The sequence below is a fragment of the Zootoca vivipara genome, chromosome 7 (genome assembly GCF_965207765.1).
Source record: "Zootoca vivipara chromosome 7, rZooViv2.hap1.1, whole genome shotgun sequence".
NCBI classification, from domain to species: Eukaryota; Metazoa; Chordata; class Lepidosauria; order Squamata; family Lacertidae; genus Zootoca; species Zootoca vivipara.
In genome coordinates, this window is record NC_142590.1 from 47,797,873 (window position 1) to 47,824,258 (window position 26,386).

General features: G+C 47.4%; 1 protein-coding gene across 2 annotated transcripts; it reads right to left on the bottom strand.

The window, feature by feature from the left end:
- Window positions 1-560: 560 nt before the first annotated feature.
- Window positions 561-25,270, bottom strand: CSF1 (colony stimulating factor 1). 2 transcript variants are annotated; one of them, XM_060276984.2, is made up of 9 exons: window positions 25,065-25,270; window positions 19,036-19,167; window positions 13,896-13,961; window positions 12,224-12,397; window positions 11,033-11,198; window positions 8,280-8,407; window positions 6,605-6,663; window positions 6,230-6,288; window positions 561-4,083 (listed from the first exon to the last, which is right to left on the bottom strand). In XM_060276984.2, exons 2-8 carry the CDS (start codon window positions 19,159-19,161, stop codon window positions 6,231-6,233), a joined length of 777 nt encoding a protein of 258 aa, XP_060132967.1. In that variant the 5' UTR covers window positions 19,162-19,167; window positions 25,065-25,270; the 3' UTR covers window positions 561-4,083; window position 6,230. The 2 variants fall into 2 exon arrangements, with proteins under 2 accessions (XP_060132967.1, XP_034979070.3); XM_035123179.3 differs by having other exon boundaries at window positions 8,280-9,391.
- Between the last annotated feature and the right edge of the window lie 1,116 nt (window positions 25,271-26,386).

Below are 26,386 nucleotides of genomic sequence, written 5' to 3' on the forward strand. Positions count from 1 at the left end.
GCTAGTTAGAGCAGAAAATGTGACAGTACAAGATGCTTGGATGCTTAAGCTATGCAGCTCTGGCCCTGTACAATGTCTGGATGACTGACCGCCTCCAAGCTGCTCAGGAAGCATGGCTTAATAATTTACCCCAATACATTCCTTGTAAAAGGGATGCGGGTGGCACTGTGGGTTAAACCACAGAGCCTAGGGCTTGCCAATCGGAAGGTCGGCGGTTCGAATCCCCGCGACGGGGTGAGCTCCCGTTGCTCGGCCCCTGCTCCAGCCAACCTAGCAGTTCGAAAAGCACATCAAAGTGCAAGTAGATAAATAGGTACCGCTCTTGCGGGAAGGTAAACGCCATTTCCGTGCGCTGCTCTGGTTTGCCAGAAGTGGCTCAGTCATGCTGGCCACATGACCTGGAAGCTGTACACTGGCTCCCTCGGCCAATAAAGCGAGATGAGCGCCGCAACCCCAGAGATGTCCGCGACTGGACACCGCGCGTCAGGGGTCCCTTTACCCTTTTTACATTCCTCCTCTCCAAACCCTCCAATTGTAAAAATGACAACTTCACACAGAACTTTAAAAAGTGTTACACACATTCGTGTTTTTATTATTAAATACAAACTTTCCTATTTTTAAATAAACATTTAAACAGCATTTTTTTTAAAAAAAAGTCTTTAATATAAAATATTTCATTGTTTGTAAAAATATATATATAAAAAGAACACAGTCTGAACCAGAATTGTAACTCCATTTTTAAAAAAGGAACTCCTCTTCATTGGTTTTTCCTATATTAATAAAAAGAGGCAAGGGAAGGGTGGCTGTTAAGGCATTAAGGCCAGATCTTAAGTTTTCCTGTGCTGGTGAATAAGTGTGCAAGATGGAACGTACTGACTGCTGCATCCAAACACCATTGCAAACCTGGCCACAGGGTGCTAAAACAAACAGGGACTGTTCTTCATCTGATGCATGTCAAAAGGTAGTCCTATGCCGTGGCTCATTGACCTATGAAAGCAGCTAATGCTTGGTCTCTGCCAAAAACAAAGAGGGAACTTGTCTGCCTCTGCGGTGTGAGCAAGCTGCTCATGAGCACTGCAGCTCAACTAGGAGCCAAGAAGGGGAGGCAAATGATGTTTCACTGAAGGCCCCCTTTGCTGCAATGTACAAGGGCAAGCAGAAATAAAATAAGTCGACTTCTACCACTTTTGCAAGGATCATTGAATTGGCAAGATCAAAACTGGTGTGTGCAAGCCCTGGACACCAACCAGGTCATATGCCCTCAGGGTCTCAGAATGCTGCACACACACAAGGCACAATATGATGCACTGGCACATTGAATAATAAGAGACTCCAGCGTCCGGTGCAAACATGGAGGCCTGCTCACATCAATGGAGCAACATACATGGCACAATCACCCACTTACAGAGCCTGGCAAGTTGCACCCACACCTTCCTCCAATACAGTTTTATCAACATTTCATCCATTACATTAAAGCACAAATGGGGAAAGGCAGCATCGTTACCCTGAGGCCAGCTCAGCGTCACAGCTACAAGCAGAGATGGAGAAAGCAGGGGAGGGCAAGAGGTGAGGCAGATAAGGGCTGCTGGTTGTGGCGAGGGCGGATGGAGAAGAGGCATGGAATGGCAAGAGGCTGGACCAGATGCACTCACTCGTTGACACTCACTCATTCAATCCAGGGTGGGAATGTTCTCAGCGCACGGGAGGCAAAACACGTTAAGTATACAAAGTGCAAGAGCTTCACTTCACTTCAGAGCTGGGCTGCGGCAACTCCCGTTGGCCCTCTATGCATCAGCTCTCCACTACAACATGGAAAGAGATGCACAGGGGGACAAGGGAAGTGTGCGTCCTCTTGGAGAAAACCTCCAGTAGCAGCCCCCGGGTTGGCAATTATTAAGGTTACGAGCAGAAATACACATTAAACACAGGGTGGTCCTCAAACCCGTGATACGTTTGGCATCCTAAATTGAGGGTGTAGCACTGCAGGGGATAGGCAGCGGGTACGGTGGCAGGTAGCCCCCATTAGATTCTCCCCTGAAAATGCCTTCACACCATTAAACAACAACTTAACCCTTGCCCGCCACCCATATTCTCAAATTCTAAGTAAACCCAGCTGGGAGGAATAGCGCTTGCAGGGGCATTTGGAGGAGAAACAGCAAGTTTATGTTGTTGTTATGTACACCCCAACTTTCCAATGTTTCCCTGCAGGTTTTCCCCACCATTTCTGCTTTCAGTTGGCAAATGTAGGCATGGGAACACAGATTACCAAAGTCCCCAAGTTTCCCAAATTAATTTGTGGAAGATGGGAGGGGTGGGTCTTAACACTTTCCTTCCATTGGCACAAGAGATCAAGGCTGCGGGGTGTGTGTGTGTGTTAGTGTCAATCTCTGTAAAGTGGCATAGCTCTGGCAGTTCCAAGGGCCAAGCTCACCGAGGGTGGGGGTGTTCACTGCACAGGGCCAATATATTTAACTTCTGTACTGCTGAACTTCCCTGCAGTGCCCTGCATTGTTCAGCAGGCTCTGGGAAGTGGATAAACACAGTTGGAAGAGGCTGCATCTCTCCTATGGATATAGTTACAGCTGCAACCACTTCAGTGCCAGATCTGTTCATGTCCTGGCTTACAAGGCATCACTTCCTGTTTGGGTCAAGACACAATGCAGGTGGGGTATGGGGAACTGGGAGTGATGTTATATTCTACATTTTCTGACAATATTATCGGAGTGTGTAACACACTGGATTTCGGTTGATGGGTTGCATCAGTGATTTAAACACGTCACTTTTTCCAGGCGGATAAAAGTTGTGGTTATCTATCACCCCCAGTATCAGAAGCACTATGCCAGATGCTGGGGAGCAGCAGGAAAGGACTATTATGCTCACAGCCCACTTGCCAGCTACTCGGGTCTGATCCAGCAGAGCTCTGATAAAGACAGAGATCCAACAGAACAAGGATTTCTATTTGTGCAATTGACTACCCACTCTTCTCTCCCTTATTCTGCACTGGAGAGTTGGGAGATCCCGAAAACAGATTTTTTTGGGTGGTGGTGGTGGCATTGCACAAGCAGAAATCTTTCCATCGATGGGACAGTTGCATGGTGCTACATTTATCTAACCCCATTTTTTAAAAAGCCATCTTAAGCTAGGAGTCATCATCATAAGGCTGTGCTGCATTCCTTATCTAGTCTGCCCTAAAGTGCAACTAAAATCAAATTTTATTAAGTGACCCCTGCTCGTCCTGATAAAAAGTTAAAAGCGGGTCCCGTTTTGTAGGTTGGGATTAATAAAAGGGGGTCTCTGGAGTGAAGACATAGAAGGCCACTGGGATAGCAAACTCTCAGATTAATGGATTAGGCTATTTGGGGAGTTAAAAATGGAGGCTGTTTTGCAGGGGAGGAGGGAAAATGGGTGTCCTTCCTTGGGCTACATTATACACATGGCTTAAAGGCAGGTGGGGAGAGAGTGCCCATTCTCTCTCCAGAACCACAACTTGCCATTATTCATATCTATGGGGAGTTATGTCTAGGAAAATATATAGATATAAGGCCCAAGATTCTATGTCTTCTCCAAAGGAGCTGGAAGCCCTGGAAGAGAGTCTTCTTTCCCAGATACATAGCTGTTCAAACTGCAGACTCAACATCCACCTCTGGAGAGGATGTCACCCTTTCCACTCTGGGCGGCAATAGGGCACAGTGGTTCTTCGAAACTCCCTCTCACCATCAGAAGAGGCCTTTTGAAGTCCAAAGTCAGCTTCCAAACAGTTTCCATCCTTCCCACCAAGTTCCAGCTTGTTGTCTGACTGGCAGAAAGAGGGCAGCTTGCAGTTAAGCACGAAAGCCAACCTTGAATCCCAGGAATAAATATAGCGTCCATTTCCCGATGAATCCCTTTCCATCACAAAAAATTTAAAACATGTCTGGGAAGAGAAAACACTCTTTGTGGGAAGGGACTGCAATTGCTTCAGTTCCCAGAGTCCAGTTTGTGTTAATTTCTCCCAGTAGTAACGAGAGGGCTGTCCTTTTAAAAAAGAGGGGCTTACTGCCCAGTCCCCACGTGGCTTGTCATCCCAGAGGGAAAGGGGTCCAGCTGGAAAGAAGAAGACAAGCATTACAATGACACAATGCCTAACCACAAAGGGGTGTGTGTGAGGCTCAAGCATAGGCCAAGCCACTTTGCAGGACTCGGCCAAGGCAGATTTCCATTTTAATAATTTTCCTCTTCAGGGAAAATTAAAGCAATTTATGAATAGAACACAGTTCATATTTAGAACAAAAACAAAAATGCAACAATAATATTAAAAAATCCCTTCTCAGCTGACAATCACAACAACAACAATAGCACCATAGGAAGGATCAAAGCACTAAGACAGACTACCAAAAGGGGTTTGTTTGTTTTTTAAATAGAGCCCGATTTTTGACAGCAATATTGCCAGATACACAGTTCAAAACTAAGCTAGTTTACTAACCAAATTTTGCTTGCTTAAAGAGTTTACTCAGTGTTTCTATGAAATGGAGGACTTAACTCACAGGATTTTTCTTCTTTTGCCTCTTGATGAGTATGAATTTTCTTACCTCCCGCCCCCCAATGGGAAGGCGGCTTTGGGAGTGCACTTTTAAACAGGAGAGGAGAAAGTTGAGCAGTTATACCAGACATCCCCAAACTGCGGCCCTCCAGATGTTTTGGCCTACAACTCCCATCATCCCTAGCTAACAGGACCAGTGGTCGGGGAAGATGGGAATTGTAGTCCAAAACATCTGGAGGGCCGAAGTTTGGGGGTGCCTGAGTTATACCTTCCTCTCCCCCCCTCCAAGCCCTGAGCTGAGCCTAGTGTCATGTGTGGCTGATCTAAATGTAGCCATGGGAAATCACAGAACTTCAGGAAAATGTATTCCAAAATCCTTATTAGAGCTATACCTTTATTAGGTCAACCAAAGTATGTTGACCTAATAAAGGTATAGTTTTTCTCCAGAACTTTCTTCTGGAAAGGGGAGAGGATTTGGTCAATTATTCATTCATTTATCAAATTTGTAAACCGCCCTTCATCCGTAGATCTCAGATGCAACAACAAAAGTCTGCATCTGGCCAAGAGCCTTAAACTGGAATGTGGGGAGGAGGCAGCAGCAGACCTTCAAATGAGACTCATTTAGTCTTTGAAGCAGGGCAGGTATTAACGAGCAGCAGCTTTGACTCGGGCACATCCTAGGAGGGCCACATTCTGCTCCCACATTTTACACAAGGGTGACTCCAAACGTAACAACAACAACAACAACAACAACAGCAAAGCCCTGCAAGCAAGTGGTAGTTTTCTAAGCCATTCCTCAGTCCCCACCCCCAAACCAAGAATGCACCACAAATTGCATAGATCCTTATCTGCGGCTGCCCCCAAGGACAAAGTCACATTCCACTGCACTTAGACACATTTGCGGGAAACATGTCCCTACGCAGAAAGGAGGTAGCAGGTTGCATGTGCCCAACGGCATTCGGCTGGTCAATAAACCAATTTCAGAGCACACACACAAAAAGCACAGGAGCCATGGGGAACCACATCAGAGGCCCATCTACTCCAACATCCCGTTTCCAGCAGTTGCCAGCCAAGGCATCTGCCAAGGCACCACATGCCAAGCAAGAAGGTAATAACCTTGCCCTCGGTCTGTCCCCAGTAGCTGGGAATCAGAGGAAAGCTGCATCTGAGTCTAAAGCAGGCATCCCCAAACTTCAGCCCTCCAGATGTTTTGGACTACAATTCCCATCATCCCTGACCACTGGTCCTTTTAGCTAGGGATCATGGGAGTTGTAGGCCAAAACATCTGGAGGGCCGCAGTTTGGGGGTGCCTGGTCTAAAGCTCCCATTTTCCCCACGCCCATCCAGATTTGTTTGTGGCTCCATCCACGAACACACAACCCCTCCAAATAGACCTTCTCTGGGAAAAGAGGGCCAGAGTGGACAGGGAGCTTCTCTCACAGTACTAGAACCTGAGATCATCCAGGGAAGCTGCATGGTGGGAAATTCAAGGTAGGCAGTATGAAAGGAATTCTTCATGCAGTGCCGTTACAGCGACGGAATTCGCTTCCAGAAGATGTAGCGCAACTTAGAAGGGAATCAAGACAAATTCACAGAGGATAAAGCTATGAGTGGCTACTAGTCGTGACTGCTAGAACCCTGGCTGGCTGCTGCAGATGCAGAATGAGGGAGTGGGTAGCCCTACTGAATCAGATCAAAACCTGTTCTTACCTCATAGTTCCTCCTCCTGTATCTGCAATTCCAGGTCTCCCTCCCCTCTATTCAGTGGCCTAGGGGGGAAAGGAGGAGAGAGAGAAAAGGATTAGAAGTCCAGCACTGAAGACTAAAAGCAAGAACTGATACATCACGAGACTACATCTCCCTCTATATGGTAGAAATCCATCTGGCATCTTTTCTTTCAACAATAGCTGGTGTACCCAATAACTGCATTCTGTGGGGAACAGACTAAGTTTTCAGACATGGGCTCTACAACTCACTGCAACCTCCCAAGGCTGATGGAATCTCAAGGAATTAGCTATTTGAGAGCAAGGGGCCTATTTCACCCTAGTTATACATCCGAGTTATGCAAACCTTCCACCCTCTTACCTTCCTTCTTGTCTTTCCAGGTTTCTCTCATTTCTCTGCAGTCGCCTCCTGGCTAGCATCTGCGTGGAAGAAAGGAAATATTTACTACTATAAGGAATGTTGATATGAAGCAAGAGTGAGGTTGCACGGCTAGTATTGTCAAACTGGCTGTGCCGTTTGAGATGCTACGGTTGTCCTAGGAGGACAAGCAGGCATGTTGCCCCAGCAAGCTCTCGTAGTTTTGAGGGCTAGTAGGCCATCAGTTCACCCATTAACTAGCAACTTTACCAGTTGCTGGTAAAGGGCCACCCCAAGCCCCAAACCCAAGCATAACTGGAATTTCCTTGGGGCAACCTCGTCAGATGGACAGAATACAAATAAAATTATTTTTATTATTTATGCCAATGCCATTAGCACCCATAGAACTGGCGTCATAGGCACAGGTGAGGATATACCACCAGGTTCCTGCCCTGTCTTCCCATACCATTTTTAACACTTTGCCTTTTAAATCTACTTTTCCCCATAAGAGTTCCATGAACACCATCTCAACCACACTCTTCCTACACTTTTTTTTATATAAAAAAATATCTCTCATGTTCCCTCTGCCGTTACGTGAGACAGGGATCTCACCGCAGATGGTGAACAATAAAGACAGCATTAAAAGAAAGCTGCTATTAGGACTATCTGCCTGAAAGCATAACAAATATTTTAGCATGCAAGAAACAACTACATCCCCTCTCCTAACATTAGCGATAAGTCGACCTTCTGAACATATACACTGACTAAGGGCTATCTTTTAAACGATACACAGACTAAGGGCTATCTTTTAATCGATAATCATAGTCATAAGACTGATCCTTTTATCCATGTTGTTTTTAATTGTATATTGCGTGTATTCTGTTGCTATGGCTGTCAGCTATGCAAACAAAGCTTATTGATCGATTGACTGCAAGGCAGCTCCACAAATCAAGAGATGCTCTCAGTTTCCTATAGGACTTCTTAAGCAGAGGGCATGAATCAAGCGTGTGCGTGAGAATGGTTAAGCCCTGTGCAGAACCAGAAGAGGTGGTCAGTCACCACTGCCAAGATGAAGTACAATGGACCTTGCTGGTCCACTGCTACATATCCATTTGGTTCCTGTTGGGAAAGGCATCACTTTCAACTCCCAGAAGACTTTCAGTCCATTTAGGCTGGAAAATGTGACCATTGTTACTTTAGACAGATGAGAGAACTGTGTCATAGGAAGGAGAACTCATCCGCTCAACATCACCCAGCAAGGACAGCAGCATTCACCCCCAGCACTAGGCTCTTACTGCCAAGAACTCTTCCAGACTTTGTGGTGCAGAGCCACAGGAGAGTTTTCTCCATCAAACAAAAACAAAAACAGATCTAACTTGTGGCTGTAGAACTGCTTGGATTGTCTGGGATTACATCCAGTTGCAGGGCACAGCGACAGGGGAAGTATGCACATACCCCTTAAGACCTACCTGGCTAATCTTTCCCTCAACCCAATAAAAGAAATGCAGAGAGATGATTGCTCACATCCAATAATGTTCTACCCTGAGCAGAGGGAGTGAACTTTGAGTTCAGCCACTTCCGCCTTCTACATTGACGTATTCACAAGGTATCACTATGCCCCACATTTGCAACCCAAAGAGTATAAAGGAGAACAGTTTAAGTCAGGTCTGGACCTTACCCTGGATTTATGGAAGTAGAAGAGCAGGCCACCCACGGCCAACAGGATTCCCAGGACACTGGGCACCACCACATAAGTCACAGCCATCCCTTGGGTATCTCTGGCTTCTGGCTTCTCACTGTGCTTGTCTGTGTTCGGAGGAATGAAGCTCAGATCAGAGCTGGGACCTGCCATGCTATCCTCCGGCTCCCTGCCCTTGGCTGGGCCCTCTTCTTGTTCCGCTCGTCTCTCTCGGAGCTGGGTGCTGTGCAGTACTCCTGGGGCTCTACCTCGGCTGCCCTCCGCCCCCCAGGAGTAGCTTTCTGGGGGTACCTGCCTGTGAGATGATGGACTGTTTGTGGTGACCGCCAATCTAGAAAGCTGTTGTGCAGCAGAGAGAGGATCCTCAGAGACAGGGAACAGTGGGGGGTCCCTGGGCGAGAGGGTTGCCCCACTGCCACTGGAGGGCACCCCTGAGCTCTCTGCAGAGTCCAAACCGGCAAGAGACGCCAAAGTTAGGCCAGATGTGCTGCCTGTGTCAGTCATAGCCCAACCAGATACATCCATTTCAGTTGATCGAAGCCACTGCTTTCTGAGGGAGGGTTTGGTTGAGCCAGAGAAAGGAGAAGAATGGGAAGGGAATTCATGGGGCCATGTCTGGCTGCTGCCAGCAACAGAACCGGGGAGAGGAGACCCTGTCCCCATAGGCGCAATGCTTTGTTGGCTAGAAGGAGGAGGAGAAATGTTTTTGAGCCTGGGGGACCAGGAATCAAGGGTTACGGCTGAGTCCAGGAAGGATGCAATGTTCGTGGACAGAGCTGCCAACGCTAGTTCTTCTGGCGGCAAGGACATGACAGCCTCAGTGCTAGCTACGAAATCCATGGGCTCTGCAGCTCCTTGGCCCCTTTGGGTGCTCCTAGGCATCCTGGGCCTGGTGCTACCCTGTGACCCGCCTTGAGTCTGCATGGTGCCAGGCTGCATAAAGAGCTGGAAAGTGCTGGCAGCTGCCTCTTTGCTGTCCAGCCGGTCTGCAATGGAAGAGGAGGGCTCAAAGGTTGGAAGGAGAGAAGCTGAGCCTCTGCCACTCATGGGGCTTGTGGCTGGACACGGGCAATCCTGGTCAGTCACCACACCTGAAAGATCCAGATAAAGAGAAGAGAATGGCCATAGAGTAACCAGCAAGAAGAACAGAATGGATGCTTCAAGCCGAGATCAGCCCCTTCCCTCAAAAACCAGCATGCTAAGGCGGGGCAGACCAGTGCCATAAAAGCAACAAAACAAGTAAATGAAGCAGAGGGAGCAAGGCAGCCACAAGGCTTCCAGGGGACCAATGGATGGAACGAGACACTGCAAGGTCAGCTAGGAACAGCAACTCCCCAGAGCATCACATGCAGCCCAAGATTACCGAGAGCACACAGGATACCAAAGAGGCCAGAGAACCAACCCTGGAAGAACGGCATCAGCTCAAGATTTAGCTGGTCAGCAAGCCAAAGCAAGGGCAACCACAGCTTCTGCACATGCCTCCATGAGCAGAACAGCAGAGGGAGCAAGCTGGTCAAGCAAGAAGCAGCTGATCAAGCAAGAATCAAGGGAGGGAGCATGGTGCTCCTCCTTCACTGTCCTTCCCAGCATTGCAGGCGATGTGCACACAGGGACAGAACATAGAATATGGACTCAAGAGGAAGACAGGCATTTTCCACACCGGCACAACCAAGCACCACTCAGAGAACAGGCAGTGTCCTTGTGCCTATTGGTTGGACTGGATGAGCAGGCAAACCAAGCTAGGAAGTGGTTCACTTGAGGCCAAAGCAGTAAGCCTGACCATGTGAGCATCTTCTAAAAGGCGGGGCAGTAGGGTGGCTTTTTCTTATGGCTGTTTCTGAGAGTTGCATGTATGTGTATAAGAACATCAACAGCAATGCAGTGTCTTCTCAACTTTGTCTGCGTAGCCCAGCGCCTCCCTGCCTGGCCAATCTGTTTTGAGGGCCACCACAAGCCTGACATCTCCAAATCTCTGCCCTGGCCATAACATCAGAAGATCCAATTTCTGCAGGTCACATACAGACATGGTATGCCAAGCCACTTCTGGGATTTCCACAAGCAGACAAGACTGTTATTGGTAAAGGTCAGGGTACATCAAGAGGGTACTTTGCATGAGCAAAGAACTTCCAAGGTTAGAAGAAACCCTTCAGAAGGGATCTTTGAACAGCCTTTGTCAACACATTTCAAATTTTCTCTTAAGCCATGTGGGGGAAATACCTATTTTACTGGGGTGTGTGTGTGAAAGCTGTCCATTGCAGCTTTGAAGTATGAGAAAGCACCACCACATTCTATGCTAAAAGTCCCACTGTGTCCTGATGAGCATGCAGAGAGCCGTGAATTGATTGTTGTACTCTTAACATAGTCAGTTTTGCCCTTGCCACAGATCAAAGAGATAATGCTCATTTCAAAAACATGGAACTTCTGTTGACTTAAGGCTTTAGCAGTTAGTAACCGCACAAACAAGTGTAAATACACAGAGAAGCACACAAACAAATGCGCACAAATAGCAGCTCTGGAATACCCTCCCAGCCTGGAATGCTCCATGTACCTCAGCCTTTGCCCATGCAGCGACACCCCCCAGATGGCTAGGGCTAACTAATGGCAGCTGTAGCCCAAAACATCTGGACAGCACCAGTTTAGGAAAAAGCCAAGTTAACTTAGAAGCCTCCTGCTCCTCAAATGCTCCCCAGCAGCTGCCAGGAGATGCAAAACCTCCCAGAATTTTCTGTTACCTGGAGATGTTGCACTCTTCCCTTCCGAGTCGGAACATTTCTCAAAGACACTGCTGCAATCATGGCTGAAATTTCCTTCGGACAAGATTTCCTTAGCTTTGCTGAAGTACTCGTGCACCAGCTTCAGCATCTGCCTTGCAGTCTGGGAGAACGGCTTGGTGCAGTGCTGTAAGAGACAAAGAGAAAGTGTGTGGGGGGGTGGAAATCAATGAGCCACTATCTGAATCTACCAGAACCAAACAGCCACCATAAAAAATATCCGAGACAGCATTTGCAGCAAGAGACAGTCACTGTGACCCAGCAAAGGCTATCTGACTACACAAAGCAGGCTTCCAGCACCTCTGAATACTCAGTGATGGATTCTGAACCCCATTTGGAGAGAACTCAGCAGTGTAAGAGTTCTAAGAGGTCCCAGTAGTGCAGAGAAGAACTTGCATCACTTGTGATGCTGCTAGAACCGTCAACAGTTTTCCTCCAGCTGCAGATAACCAGCATAGGTGCTGCCTAATTTTTGTTACTGCATTTATATCCCACCTTCTCTCCAAGGATCTCAAAAGTGTGTACATGGTTCTCTCCCCTCCTTTAATCCCCACAATAACCCTGTAAAGTAGATTAGGCTATGAGGCAGTGACTGGCCCAAAGTCACCCAGTGAGCTTCATGCCCAAATGGGGACTTGAACTCTAGTCTCCCAGGTCCTACTTCAACACTTCACCCACAACACCATAATGGCTCAGTAATTTGAATGGAGGCATCATGGATTAAAACTCCTCCCCTACATCATGGTTATGATCTGACTCAAGGAGTCCTGCACCAGCTATTATTTTTTAAACCATGCACCCCAGAGCTAAAGAAGTGAGTAGCATCATGTGTAGAGCAGCCCTAACAGACTGCTGTTTTCAAAGAGAGTGCTCTAGCTCAGGGATGAGGAAGCTGTGGCCCTCCAGATGTTGTGGAACTCCCAACTCCCATCAGCTCCAGCCAGCATAGGCAACTGCCAGGAATGATGGGAGCTGTAGTCCAGCAACATCAAAAGGGCCAGAGGGTTCTCTACCCTAGCCAGTAGAGCAAGTGCATACGTCACACAAGTATTATCATAGAGCACACGTTTCAGCTGCCATTTAGTCTCCTAAGTCTCACCACAGATCTGTTAGCATCTGTGAGAACGGCAAGTCTGATAAGTAAGAGGTTACCTTGCTCTCTTCTTCATCACTGCTATTAATGTCCATGCAGTCTCCAACTTCTAAGTGCCAGTCCTTTACATCCTTCATTGTGTTAGAGTTTGGAGTATTGCGCTTGAATTCAATACTTTCGAGAATGTTTCTTAGAGGCGAGTATGCTGCTCTGAGAAAGCATTTGGGGTCGTCCTAGAAGGCAACAGGGACAGGTGTCCATCATAGAAAGACTCATGGCTGGTGTCAAAGATCAGCAATGCACGGCATCTGCCATCATCAGCCCCCAGAGGCAGTTGCTTCTTCTCCTTGTTGGTGCTGCAGATTCCCCCTTCCCTCTCCAAACAAGTGAATGGTGGTTAGAGTGAAAAAGAGGAGCAGCTTCTCCCTCTGAGTAATTGGATTGGGTCCAGAAGAACAGGCCAAGAGAATGGGCATTAGCAGCTTTGAGGAACCCCCAAACAAGGGTTGCTGTAAAATAATTCCCCCAAAGCCTGAAGCCAGCAGAGAAATTTCTCCAAGTGTCCTTCAGGATGAAATACTCCATGACTACCAAATCCATGACTGGTGACTTAGCCACAAGGTCATCTATGCAGGATTTTAGCTCACACATTCTCTAAATCAGTGAACTCAGGGTTCCTCAGAAGCTTCATCAAAGATCAGGAGTGAGAGACAAGTTGCTGGAAAGGCAACACATCTTCTGCCATTACCAAATTTCCACCACAACAAGCTGTGCTACTACAGCACAGGCATGTGTTTAAATCTCAACAGGCCCCAGCCAGAATCCCACAGGAAAAGAGTGTCTGTTCCAGGATATGGCCCAGAATAATCTACAACAAAATGAAATTATTTGGCAGATACACAGGGGTTCCTCAGCTAAGCTAGTGGCCCAGTTCAACAGTTGAAGTATGGTTTAGTGTTTTATGTGCTTGTGTTTGCACAGTTCCTCCTCACCTGGAATGGCCACAAGGAAGAGATTGGAAGCACCTGATTCCAGACCAAAGTTCCTCTTTTATATCCAAATTCAGGGGAAGTCTGCTTAGTTTAAGCAACGAATAGACAACCAACTAGGATCATAAGCCATCATTTGATTCTTAAGATCTTGATCATAAGTCAGGATCTTCACCACACCACAATTCCCCTGGGTTTCAACATAAAAGTGGTTGGTTTGCAACCAGAGATGAAAACTTCCAAGGTACTTGTGACCGTACAAGAAGGAGGGAGGTGTGTATGTAGGTGGGGAGTGAAGGGAAAGCACATGAACCTAAGGCTTTTACAGGCTCATAATGTTCAAAGCATAGTATAGTATTAAAAACACAAACAGTGCAATAGCGCACGGTGTCCCCTGAAGGTATGATGTTCAAAGCCACTGTTCTCAATTGGGGGTGGGGAGCCAGCCCAGGCCACAATCCCTCGCTGTCCTGCTCTGTTCTCCTCCTCCAGGGATGTTACTTGGCTGGAATGTGGCCTTAAAATGCAACTACTTTGATAGAAGATGGAGAGTGATGTATGTCTAGCCCTTCCCACTTTTCCCACCCCCAGCAGTGGTATGTGGTCCTCAGAACATTGCCCAACAGGGATGAAAAATGCCCCCCCCCCCGTCTAAACACGAGGCATTCCTTGGCAAACACACACCAAGTCCCACAGGGGTGTCAGCAGCACATCAGATGCATGTCTCACAATTCCAACTCACCAGCTTTCTCTCATCCACATACTCAAAGGACAGCTCACAAGAGGGCTTCATCATCTGGCTATCAACCTGTAACAAAAAGGCACAGTCAAGTCAAAGCAACTTTAGTGGACTTTTAGTTTCCTTCATCTAGGAAGGAATATCCCCACCAGGCTACACTGCTAGGAATATTTTATTGGGCTGGGAGGTTGGGGTGAGGAAGAGGGGGGACGATTCTGGAGGTATAGGATGACATCCCTCTGCTTACCGCAAAGGGCTAGACTACAGTCTTCTACCTTCTGCACTGAAGTAGTTTACGGAGATTAGGGGCAGCCAAGTAGTGACAGTATGACACGATTTAGAAATGTGTGCTTGAGTATCTAAGAACCCTCTTCTTTTTACGGTTTTGCAGGACTGATAATCCAAGTGCCAACTCTGTCAGCCAGCTGCATCACTTTGCTGGGAATCAATCCACTGCCGTGGCTACTTGGCCAGCTAAGATGCTGCAAATATACCTAAGCTTCTTTAAAAAAACAAAAAAACTCTCCCCAAAAGTTTCTGGGTAAATTTGCAGCATCTCGTCTGACTAAGCAGCTGAGGCAGTGGGGGCTCCCCCCATCACATCTACTCAGCAGAGCGCATATAGTTTAGATCACAGAGGACACCTGCAATGTGAACCCTGCTATTTTCTGAACTGCAATTTGTTAGAAAACATACACTGCACATTAGAGCAGTAGTGGTAGCATGTGCACAAGCATATTCTGCCCTGACCGGTGTCAGTGCACCAGGGGCATGCTACAAACCAGCAAGAACCATGTGGTGGCCATTGAGCCAGCTCTGAGCTATGCTAATCCTTACCAAAGCAAACAGCTGGCTCTCTTTGCCCAGAGGCAGAAGTCAAGAGTCTACCACCCTGTGCCTTCCAAGTCAAGTGCTGACTCAGCACTTTAGAACACCTTCTCCAGCGATCTCAGCTCAGTGCCGTCAGGGAAAAACACCAGGGAATGATTTGGAGCTTCTGCGCCAGGCCAAGGCGAGATGGGACTGCCAGGAGGGCATGTCGAACTGGAAACAATTGCTTCATTATCTGGAGAGAGCAGCCGCCAGCAACATTTATTCATCACAGAGAAGCCCCGGCAGAAGCAAGCATAATGTGGGGGGGGGGGCAGTTTAGGTTCACTGCCCTAAAAGACGAGGGAGGCATATGCAGCAGTAGGAGCATCTCACTTTCAGTTTTGGTTTTACTGTACAAAGGTGATCCCGTTTCCATTTGGCCAAGAGATCACAGGATTTTGGATTCCATAGAACCAAGAAGAACAGTTCCGGGGTCAGCACAGCAACAGCTAGTTAAACAACCTAATCCTTGGCAGGCAGTACAACATTTTGATTTGCATCCTGGCTTCTTGCATAGAAACTTAAAGGGGCAGCAGCAGAAACTTAAAGAAAAAGAAAAATTCCAGCACTTTGCAATCCAGACCACATATTTTACAGCAGAGCTCTCTCCTGAGCATTTTCTAAAATCTGAACAGACTATTTTCATTTCACCTCATGAACTACAAGATATCTAGGTCTTCATTCATTAGTCTCCTAATTAAAGTTTATTGCCCCTTTAAGATAAGCAAACCACACCAAAAGTAAAAAAAAAAAAAGCTTTGCAAAAAACCGAGTTACTTTTTTCAGCTTCTTTTTTTAAAAGAGGAAATCATTTAATGGTTGGTGGTTGCAAGCCCAAATTACAGCTAAGTAAGAATCTCAATCATAGAGCAGTGATCAAATGTTAGCTTTGACCAAATATATCAAATTACTTTTAGCCCAGAAGAGACTTTGTGAAGAGAAGTTTATTTGTACAACTCAGACACTGTGTTATCACTCTCAAACAAGAGATAATTAGTACCAATTGTGTCTTCGATTCTACATAGTAATTTAAGTAATGTTAAGGCTTTAGAGCTTTCTCCTCCAGCATCTTCAGAGGGGAAATTAGTGGCATGATTTTAAGACCCCTAATCTCACACCAAAACTCAGCTTCAACCCCACACCCTGACTATTACACATTGTAGATGGCAGTAAAAACCCCTTAATTACTCTGCAATGAAGCTGACCACCTCCACTGCTTGGAAATGGCAAGAGAGCGATTTGCTATAACCTAAAAAATGTACTTGAAATGCATAGTTACTCTTTGATATACCTCAGCAGCTGAAGTGGGTTAAGTGGCAAGCTGTGCGCTGCATGGTGCTTTAGCATTCCTCAACTTGTGTACTAGAGACAGAATGTGCCCATCTAAACAGCCAGAAATTAGCTTTCCAGGGGAGAGAGCTGAATCCTGGAAAGTGAGAATACATACAGGTCTTGCTATTCAAGCATAATGCATTCTCAGGAATTTGTTTGTGAAGCGAGCATTTACATAAGAAGCGGAAGATTTCCACTGACTCCTGTGGAGGAATTTCTAAGGTGTTCCCAACCACAGAATTTCAACACCCAAATGATGAAAAAAAACAAAACCAGGGAAACCTTGCAAAAGGCAAACAAGGAAGGAAACAAAATGCTCTCTTAATTGTCTGATCTCCCTCTGTCCCTCCCTCCCTCCCATCATGGTTTCTGGCAAAACAGCTGTCACTGACCGGCAAAACACAAAAAGTTAAAGGCTTGTTTAAATGGCTTCAGCCTTGTATACCTGAAGGAGTGTCTCCACCCCCATCATCCAGCCCAGATACTGAGGTCCACCTCTGAGGACCTTCTGGCTGTTCCCTCATCGCAAGAAGTGAGGTTACATGGAACCAGGCAGAGGGCCTTCATGCTTGCCCTGTGGAACGCCCTCCTGTCAGATGTCAGGAAAACAAACAACTATCTTAATTTTAGAAGACATCTGAAGGCAGCCTTGTACAAGAAGTTTTTAATGTTTGATGTTTTACTGTGTTTAATGTTTTAATTTGTTAGAAGCTGCCCAGAGTGGCTGGGGCAATGAAGTCAGATGGGATTGCTACTACCTTACTACTACTACTACTACTACTACTACTACTACTACTACTACTAATTTGTTTACAGTACTTCACACAGGTCCAGCTGTTGGGGTATCTGAATCTGCATTATGTATAGCAAGGTTTGGGTACTAATTCCTCACGTTTGGATAAGCGAATTTTCTGTAACAAGTGTTTGTGTAGTGGGACCTGCATGTACTAGCAACTCATAGCAACAAGTTTTGCAGAAGGCATCTCCCAAAGGCAAAAGGATGGGGACAGCATATAAGCATTTAATTTTATCTCGCCATTTAATTTCTGAATTTCTCCATAAACACAAGAAAAGGTTTTTAAGGTAGCTGACTAATGTCTTACTAAGCATGAAGCAGTTCAAGAGTTGCACTTTGTTAGCCACATGGATGTCAAGGTGGCACAAATCAAGAAATTGTGGCAGGTGAAAAGACTTCAGAGAGAGGATCTTTTTGGAGGACCAACTCAGGCTTTTGTGCCACTCTATGCAGTTTTGAGGGAAGAGGGAGATGCTCTCGATCAGCATCTTTGGAACCAAGGCTATTAACTTAGTGCCTAATGCATGTCTGGGCTACAGAAGGAGCAAGCTGTTATGCAAACCTAGGAAATGGAAGAGGGTTCAACTAGAGAATTCTATGTAATGCTGCAGGTACAAGAACTGTAAGCTTTGATCCCAAGCCACTCCAGCCTTCTCTCAATATAGTTACACCAATTATCAGATACCACGCACTGCCTTGGTGGGCAGCAAGGCTTATGAGCAGGCATCCCCAAACTGCGGCCCTCCAGATGTTTTGGCCTACAACTCCCATGATCCCTAGCTAACAGGACCAGTGGTCAGGGATGATGGGAATTGTAGTCCAAAACATCTGGAGGGCCGAAGTTTGGGGATGCCTGCTTATGAGGGTATTTTGATAAGGGGATGGAGGATCTGAGGTCTTCCTAACCTTCTGCAGGAAGTAAACTGCCAGCAGGTCCCATTCCCATAACTGCCAGAACCTCCACACACTTTTCTCAAGTTATCAATCCTTAATCGGGATGCCACAGAGAGCCACAGTCTCCCAATGTTTAAGCCCTTGAGTTGGTCCTGTGAAACTTTCTTTTCCTGGTTGCTTCTAGTTCTCCTAACCAACTATCATGCTTTGCTGCAACAATCACTTGTGACTGACAATGGAAAAGAATCTTGCTTGAAGCCCACAGAATTCCTTATAGGCAAGATCAAAGCCAGGACCTTTGACAGTTAACCACTGGCAGAGACCTCCCAGCAGTTCCCCAGTGATCCAGGCAGGATCAAGAGTCGGGAAAATTCCAGGCACTTGTTCCCAGAATGTTGTGGTTCTGAATCACCCCAACCTGCTCTCCCCATGACTAGAATGGTGCATTCCAACTCTACCATTCTATCATTGCACTAGCACTTCCTGCTGGAGCTATGCTTTATTACTCTCCTAAGCATCTGTGGAGTGGTCCCCATGCCGCACCTCCCTTTTTAGCTACTAAATGTCTTCAACAGGGGAAGCGCTGAAATGGGTGTGTGAGAGTGCGCACGCATGCACACAGCTGCACTAAAAGCTCTTTAGCCTGCAGAATCACAGCACAGTCCAGGCTGCATCCAGCTGAACCTCCTCCTTAGTAGCATGCTCAGTGTTAACACTCCCTCCTCACAATATTGGCTCCATTTATCCCCAATTAAAATGGCACTATTTATCCCCAATTAAAAGCAGTCATTCCATTTCCTTCCACTATCTCTTCTCTACTTTCCTTTTCTACCTTCCCCTTTCTCAACTTCTGCCCTTAGGGCAAGAACAGCTTGCGAACGAAGAAACAAACAGTTCCAGGCACTGATGGATTAATATATTTCCTGTTGATTTTTAGAAGTTTTCATGCATTTGCTTAAAAAGGCAAACTGAACAAGATCATCCAGCATCCCAAGTCAGGCTGAAGTAACAAACAGCAGGGGCATTGTCTTCTGTTGACCAAAGGAGATGGTAACTTTATGCCATCACCACGAGATCTATGTATATTTTGTTTTGGGCCTGAACCCAGGCTTGTAGTTTGTCTCCCCCTTGGCTATGGTTTGTGGCTTGTCTGGAGAGGTGCCTCTGCCCAGGGTAAGAACCAGGTGATTCATCTTCTGACCCATTCTTTCCTGCCACCTTTGCTGTACTAATTGCAAAGCAACTCACCAGGTCCAGCAGGCGATTGAGGTGAACATCATGGATTAAGCGGCTGCAACTTCTGTCCTTCTGCTCTGTTCCATGGATCGCGCAGGCCGCAAGGAGGAGAAAGGCCGCTGCAATATGGGAGATCATCTTTTTCTGTGCAACAAATGAGACAGTGTCAGGATTAAACATGGGAGAAGCCTGCACCTTCGTGCACCCTCTAGCCTCGTGGACATAAACATAAACCTAAGAAAATACGAAAATACGAATCCAGCCCTGCTGGATGAGACCCAAGGCTCATCTAGTCCAGCATCCTCCCACCACACACAGGGGCCAACCAGATGCCTATAGGAAGCCCAGAACCAGGATCCGAGTGCAAGCCCTTTCACCCCATAGTTGCTCCCCAGCAAACTGTATTAAGAGGCATACCACTTCCCATAATGGAGGTAGAACAGGGCAACCATGCTTAGGAGCCAACCTCACATCCCATGAATTTGTCCAAACCCTTTTTAAACCATCCAGATTGACAGCCATCACTGCATCTTGCAGGAGCAAATCCCATGATTTAACATATGCACTAAGGGAAGAAGTACCGTAGTTTTCCCTGTCATGAATCTACTCGCCCAATCTCATCTGATCTTGGAAGCTAAGCAGGGTCAGGCCTGGTTAGTACTTGGATGGAAGACCGCCTGGGAATGCTAAGGGCCATAGGGTTCCTGTCAACGTAGATAGCTCAGCATGGTGCTGGAACTGCCACAGTTGGAAATTCGATCCCCATATGGGGCGGCTGCATATTCCTGCATTGCCGGGGGTTGGACTAGATGAACCTCAGGATCCCTTCCAACTCTACAATTCTATGATACTACCAACATTCAGATTTGTTGGCTGGCCTTTGTTCTAGCACTATGAGAAGGGAAAGAAAACACTATCTGCTTTCTCCTCTCTCATTCAAATTCTGTTTCTGCTCAGCATAAATCCATACTACACTGCAAAAACGCACCCCAAAGCATTTATGTCTGGCTAGCCCAGGGATGTGCCTATTTTGCTATTTTTAGATATAATACAGTGTTGCAGAATTTACTTAACTCTTTTTACAAGAGCACCCAGCGCTTTCTCCCCTGCAGTGTGGTCTGCCACACATTATCCTTCCAAGCCACAAGTTGCTGGAGAATCAGTCACTTCCCCCAACTCTGTCCTCTCACTCTTGCGCCCCCCCCCCCGGCCACTGCGAATATCTAGCCAAGACATCTTACTATAGGGGATTTGAGTTAATTGCTACATATAGGAATTATTAACATCTTCTGGATGGAGACTTTATAGCTATGACTGCACCTCACATTTTTTAAATGAAGAGAGATGAGGCTTTAACTACCATCTTGTTACTTCCTTCCGAGACTTGTACGCTTTGCACTTTCCCACTAGGCTTTTTGGTGCTGGGACTCTGCCATTATATAAAATAAATAACTACATGACAATTCCACACTTTGGGCGTGCCTCCAAAGATAACCGTTTCCTTCTGCCACCCATGGTGACCTGCAGAAAGCGCTACCCTTGGGCATCTATTTATGTATGGGGTCTGCACCACAGAGGTGTCCTATTACGCCACGGATGCTCCCGTTGTGTGCAAGAATAAAAACAGAAAGAGGACCCTTCCCAGCAGCTTCGGAAGAGTTAAATCTGGCCTGCAAGCATTCCTTTCCCATTCCTCCCCACACCCCACCGCCTTTTCCTCTTTCTTATTAGGAGAAGGAGAGGTCAGCTGTAGCCAAGCTGGGAATTTCCCAGTTCTTAGGCCTCAGCTGGATTCTGCACATTCAGATAAATATGGCTTTGCCAGTCTGTGACAGCACTGGCTTTTTCCCCCTAGGAAGGAAACAAAAACAGCTCTTGGTTTTCCACAATGTGTTGAGATTTTATTGCTCAAATTCTCTCACGATTAATCAGCCTTCCTTTCCTCTTCCAAATTATCTTATCCTCCCTTCATTGCTGTCTTTGTCCCAATCCTCTTTTCTTCCATAGCACCAATTTCAATTTTTCTAAGCAAGGGTCATATGGCCTGAAATAAGGTGCCACTGGAAGAGAGAAAGTCTCATTTGTCACCTTTTAGCCTTCCCACCTGGAATTGCCCCCTTTGCCTCTTTGGCCATTCCGTCAGATCATGAAGGCATTTTCCTTTTCTTTTTTTGAAGAAGCATTTATCTCTTCTTCCTTCCATAATGCATTCAGTTCTGGAGCTCAGTGCCAGGAGACACTTCAGTGCTCACGTTAACAGGCTGTGCAACTGTTTCACACAGAGGGCAAAACTAGGGTGGAGGGCTGTAGTCTAACTTGGGTTCAAGCATCCACCAACTTCCTTGAGGTCATTTTATGTAAGTGTCACGTGCTTTGTTCCTTCTTCCCCCAAAGCAGCAGACACTGGCCACTGCCATAGATGGAACTTTGCCTCTGTTTCGCTATTTCTCTCCCCGCCAAAGGGAACTTCTGGCAGCTCATCTCCAGGAGCTCCCTTGGACAGCTGGGCACTTGGATGATACTCAGCAGTCTGCTAACCAGAGTGCTAACTGCCTTCGCCCACGTGATGTTGATACTGGCCTCCGAGGTCCTGCTCATTGTCTGCGGCAAGGCAGAGACAACCAGTCTCTGGAATTCCCTCCTCAGGAAGGCTTTGCCTGGGACAATGTGGTGGGTATCCTATGGCAGGCAGGAGGGGCTAGTTTGTAACCTTCTCCAGCTTCCTTGTGGTTCTGTTGCAAGGAGAGTTATTTGCAAATAACTTCCAGGGGAAAACTCAGACAAGATCTCCATAGCTAAAGGGGGTTGCAACCATTGTTTGTTCTACGCAGAACTACAAACCCAGAAAAAATAATGGACATGACTAACAAAGGTCCATTAAACAGGTGTACTCCAGGTAGAACTTTTAATACTGTGGATTGTATCCAGCACAGAACAAAACCAGTTGTCCAGCCCAATTTGGGTGCAACACACACACACACACACAGAGAGAGAGAGAGAGTCAGGATGTGTGTGATATAAGAGACTAGCAGATGGGTTTTTCCCCCCTACATCTGCCTCCCTGTCACTTCTCAAGCAATTGTACTTTGTGTTCCAGCAACAGCTGTGAAGCTTCTGGTGCCACCTTAGTGAGACACTAAACCCACTGTCGCGGTCACCCTGACCTGCACAGCACCCCCGGACGTTTAACGGTCTATTGATGACTGCGCCAACGACAAGTGGAATACCTGCTGCCACCAACCAGTATTCTAACTGGCACTTGTTAATCACTTCAGACCAGGATGTTGTTTGAAATAAAAATATGCTGCTTTATTGTAGGTACATATGCGTAATGGTTTCAGTAATACTCTTATTAACGTTCCATATAACAGATGTTTCCTATATTATGAATATTACCGGCCTAATACCACTCAAGTCAACTAAATGTTTCTGTAAGTAAAAGCACTCAAACTCTCTAACGAGTCTAACCTGATTTCTCAATAACTCACCACCTATGCCTCCCCTCAGTATTTAAACCAGCCCTATCTCTAACTCTCAACTAACAACCAATGACCAACAGACTACCCTCCAGGGGTGGGTTTTTATACCCAGCCAGAGCCCACTCCCTGTTCTATTTTGTTAACCCTTACTAACCCGGCCTAACTCGATGCTGATCGCTACACCCACCTTCTGCCTAGTCTCCTCTCATTTCAGCTAGTCCAGGCCAGCCTTCTCCAACTCGATGTCCTCCAGGTGTTCTGGACTGCAGCTCCCATCAGCCCCAGCCAACTGGAGGGCACAGGGGTAGGAAAGGCTGGCCCAGGCATTTCATTCTTCCTTCCTTCCTTCCTTCTCAAGCACATAGTATCTCCCTGACATGTCCTTGCATGTCCACCCACCGTTTTCCTTGGCTTCTTCCATTCCACAGTTTACAAAAGAAACTTTGCTCCCAAGCTCACATGAGACTCCTTCTATGCCATGACATCCATCAGCAAGAAAGCATTACTGGGAAAGTCCCTCAAATGCACCTAGCTGCTGGTCCAGTCGCTGGGCACAGAAAACAGGAAACATAAAAGGAGGGGAGGAGGGAATAATGAAAACATCACACATAAGGTTTGGAAAAGGCTTCAGAGCCATGCTTTGTTTATTTAACCTTGCCCAGTCACAGAAAGCTCTGGAGATTAAAGTTTCTATCCCTTCAGCAGGTGAGTACATGCAGAGCACATTAGGACTTCCCCCAGTATTTCAGTGTAAAACGAAAGACTGTAATCCTCATCTTGCTCAGAGTCAAGACATTTTGCTATCAGGGAAGAAGGACAATATTCTGCTCCCCCCCCACACACACTCTGCATAGATGCTGACCAGACTGATACCTGAATCTTCTTCATCGCTAGGATCTTAACCTCAATTGCATCTAAGGGCACAGAGGATGCTACGTGTATGACACACACAGCTCTGCCCTCGAACACTTCAGTGCGACTCAACATCTGCTGCCAGTTGCCTCACTCTGCCCACTGGTAGGGCTGACCCTGCTTGTTCAGCCTAAAAACCAAGAGGGAGCACTTATTTGCATTGGGGGATAGTGGAAGCCAAGTCTTCCTAGGAGTCTCACCCTCTGAACCAAATGCCCCATCCTCTCACTCCAAAGAAGTGGAGATGGCTATTAATCTGCAGCAAGGGAAAACAATCTGCACATGCTTAGAGGGCACCTGGTGCTTCTGTGTTGCAGGAGGCCGAGCCCAGCTTCAGACACAGATCTCAGTGAAACCCACCCTCATATGAGCATCATAAAGCTTTTTCTGCAGCTAGAGCATAGAAAGGCAGAGCTGCAAAGCCAGCACACTTGTTACCAGAGAACAGTAATCCACAAGGATCATGTGGGCAGCTCCACTCCAGCCAATATTTGCACTGTCAATGTCTCATGGCAGATGGCACTGATACAGGAACCTGAGGTATTGACAGTGCGGCAAGTTGAAATATCATGCCAGAGGCAACTAAGGCTGCAATTGCAACCACACTTACCCGATAGTAAGCTCCATTGAATTCACTGGGGCTTACTTCCGAGTAGGCATGGGTAGGATTGCACTGTAACTACGCAAGGCTATTTAGCCCTGTGCTTGCTCGGGGAGTAGAATCATAGAATCGTGGAGCTGCAAGGGACCCCGAGGGTCATCTAGGCCAACCCCCTGCAAAGCAGGAATCTCAACTGAAGCATCTAAAAGGCCGCGGGCCTTACTTCCGAGAGAACACGTGTCCGAGTTGCACGGCAGGGTCAGACCTCCACCCCGTCCGCCTCCGAAGCCTGAGATTTCTTAACCAGCTTGCAGCGTCGGCCGCGCAGAATGACAGGAGGGCGTGAAAGGGAGGTGGGGAGGCGGCGGCGCACAACGCAGGGAAAGGGAAGCCTCAATATTTGGATCCAAGCAGCGGGTGGGCGCAAAGCAAAACCGAGTCGCCCTATGCCAAGGGTGCCAACTTGAATAAAATATTTGGGGGGGGGAGGTAAGTTCCACCCTGCATAATCGATCACATGACGGGGCTCACCCATACAACTTTTTGTTGGGGTGGGGAGACCCCTTCGCCCCGAGACGCTTGGATGAGAAAAGTTTCTCACACACGGATCAGAAGCAGGGCTTTGTACGTCAGCAGCCCTCTCCAGCCGAAGCGGAATACCTGGCTGCAAACTTTGCGCCAAGCCCTGCGGCCCTCCTCGTGTTTGCTGCGGAGTAAAGCGCCGCGTAAACACGCCGAGCCCACACGCCTCGGAGGAGCAGGCTGCGCGGCTGAAAATGCAGTCACGAACTTACTCGCGAGGAAGCACGCCCGCCACTCCCGTCTCCCAAACGCAATGGGGGGCGGGTTGGAATCTGCGCCCTTGGCAACTCCAGACCGGCAGAACCCCTTACTTCGGCGGGGGGGGGGGGCTCGCGCTGCTGCCCATCTTGCTAGTCTTATCAACTCGAATATATTTTTGTAGGAGGGAGAGAGAGGAGAGACCCAGGCAGTCCGCTCCGGACGGGCTCCGCTTTTCCGCGAATAGGGGTGTCTGGCTCCCTCCTTACCTTGGCCCTGCACGCAGCCCGCTCCGAAAACGCCCCAATCCGCCGCCTTAAGATCCGGGTTGACGAGAAAACAGCGTCGGCGGAGGCGCCTTCTTTCCCCCTCTTGCAGGCTAATCCCGTTTGCAGCGGCGGCGGCGGCCGGCGAAGGGGGTTGGGACTGTGTGCTTTCAGTTCGCGCGAAGCCCAGGAAATGCTGCCTCCGTCCGCGCAGTGCTGCCTGCCTGGCTCGTCGGCCTTATAAAGCGCTCCCTCCGGAACATGTGGTTTACGGGAAACCACCTTGGATCGGCGCCACGCTCCCTCCTCTCGACGGGCCCTCCCCCACTTTGTAAAAACACACACACACACACACACACAAAAAAAAAACCTCTCTTTTTTCCCCTGCGCTGTTCTAGTCCCCTCCCCAGATTTGTCACTGCGAAACCACCCGAAGCGCTTAAAGAAGCCTCTGCTCGACCCCTCTCGCCTCTCCAGACTACGGGCCTCCTCCGCATCGCGATGCCCGGGTGGGTGTGTTCACCTGGGAATTTCCTTCCTATCCCTAACTAACCCAGACGTCCCGAGTCTGGCAAAGACATCTCCTCTCTCGTGGGAACAAGAAGTTGCCAAGCCCCATCCGTATATCCCGAATTGCTGCAGTGGAGACTTTCCCCACGCAATCCATTGAGTTCAATGGGGCTTGCTCCCAGAGAGGCCGGTGGCTGCAGCCCGATAACCGTTTAGTTAAGGCCACGCTCCTGCAACCTCACCTGTAAAAGGAGGATAATAGTGGCCTACCTACCGCACAGAGAAGGGTTAATAGCAAGTCTTGTCAAAGTAACACCTTGGGCCATGTTGGATTAAATGCACATGTCTTTGAGTAATGGTTTTGTCTTTTCTGATATATTTGTTTTTTTGCATGCCGGCGTTATTGGTTTTTTTTTTAATCTGGCGTAACACAAGCATTGGATGTAAGTCACTCTCTCACACACTTCACTTTTGTCATTTTTTAAAAAGCGCAGGTGATCATTGGGTGAGTGTCAGGGACCCATCCCATGTTCCTGAGCCCCTCTGCCACCAACTGCCAGCTGCTGTGCCATCCAAGCTGCGCTTGCCCATCTTCTAAACCAGAAACACGACAGGCACTTCTATAGCCCTTGAAGGCAGAATGGAGACAAAGAGGGGCAGTTTGTGCTGTTAAACTTAAAAAGCGGGGTTCTATTTCCAGCTGAGAAACTGCAGGGCAGCCATATGTCATACACTATGAAATGCAAGCACTTCAAAACCAAAAGTCAGAAAATGGGTCAAGATGGGCATCTGCCATTTGATTCGTGTTGTGGAAA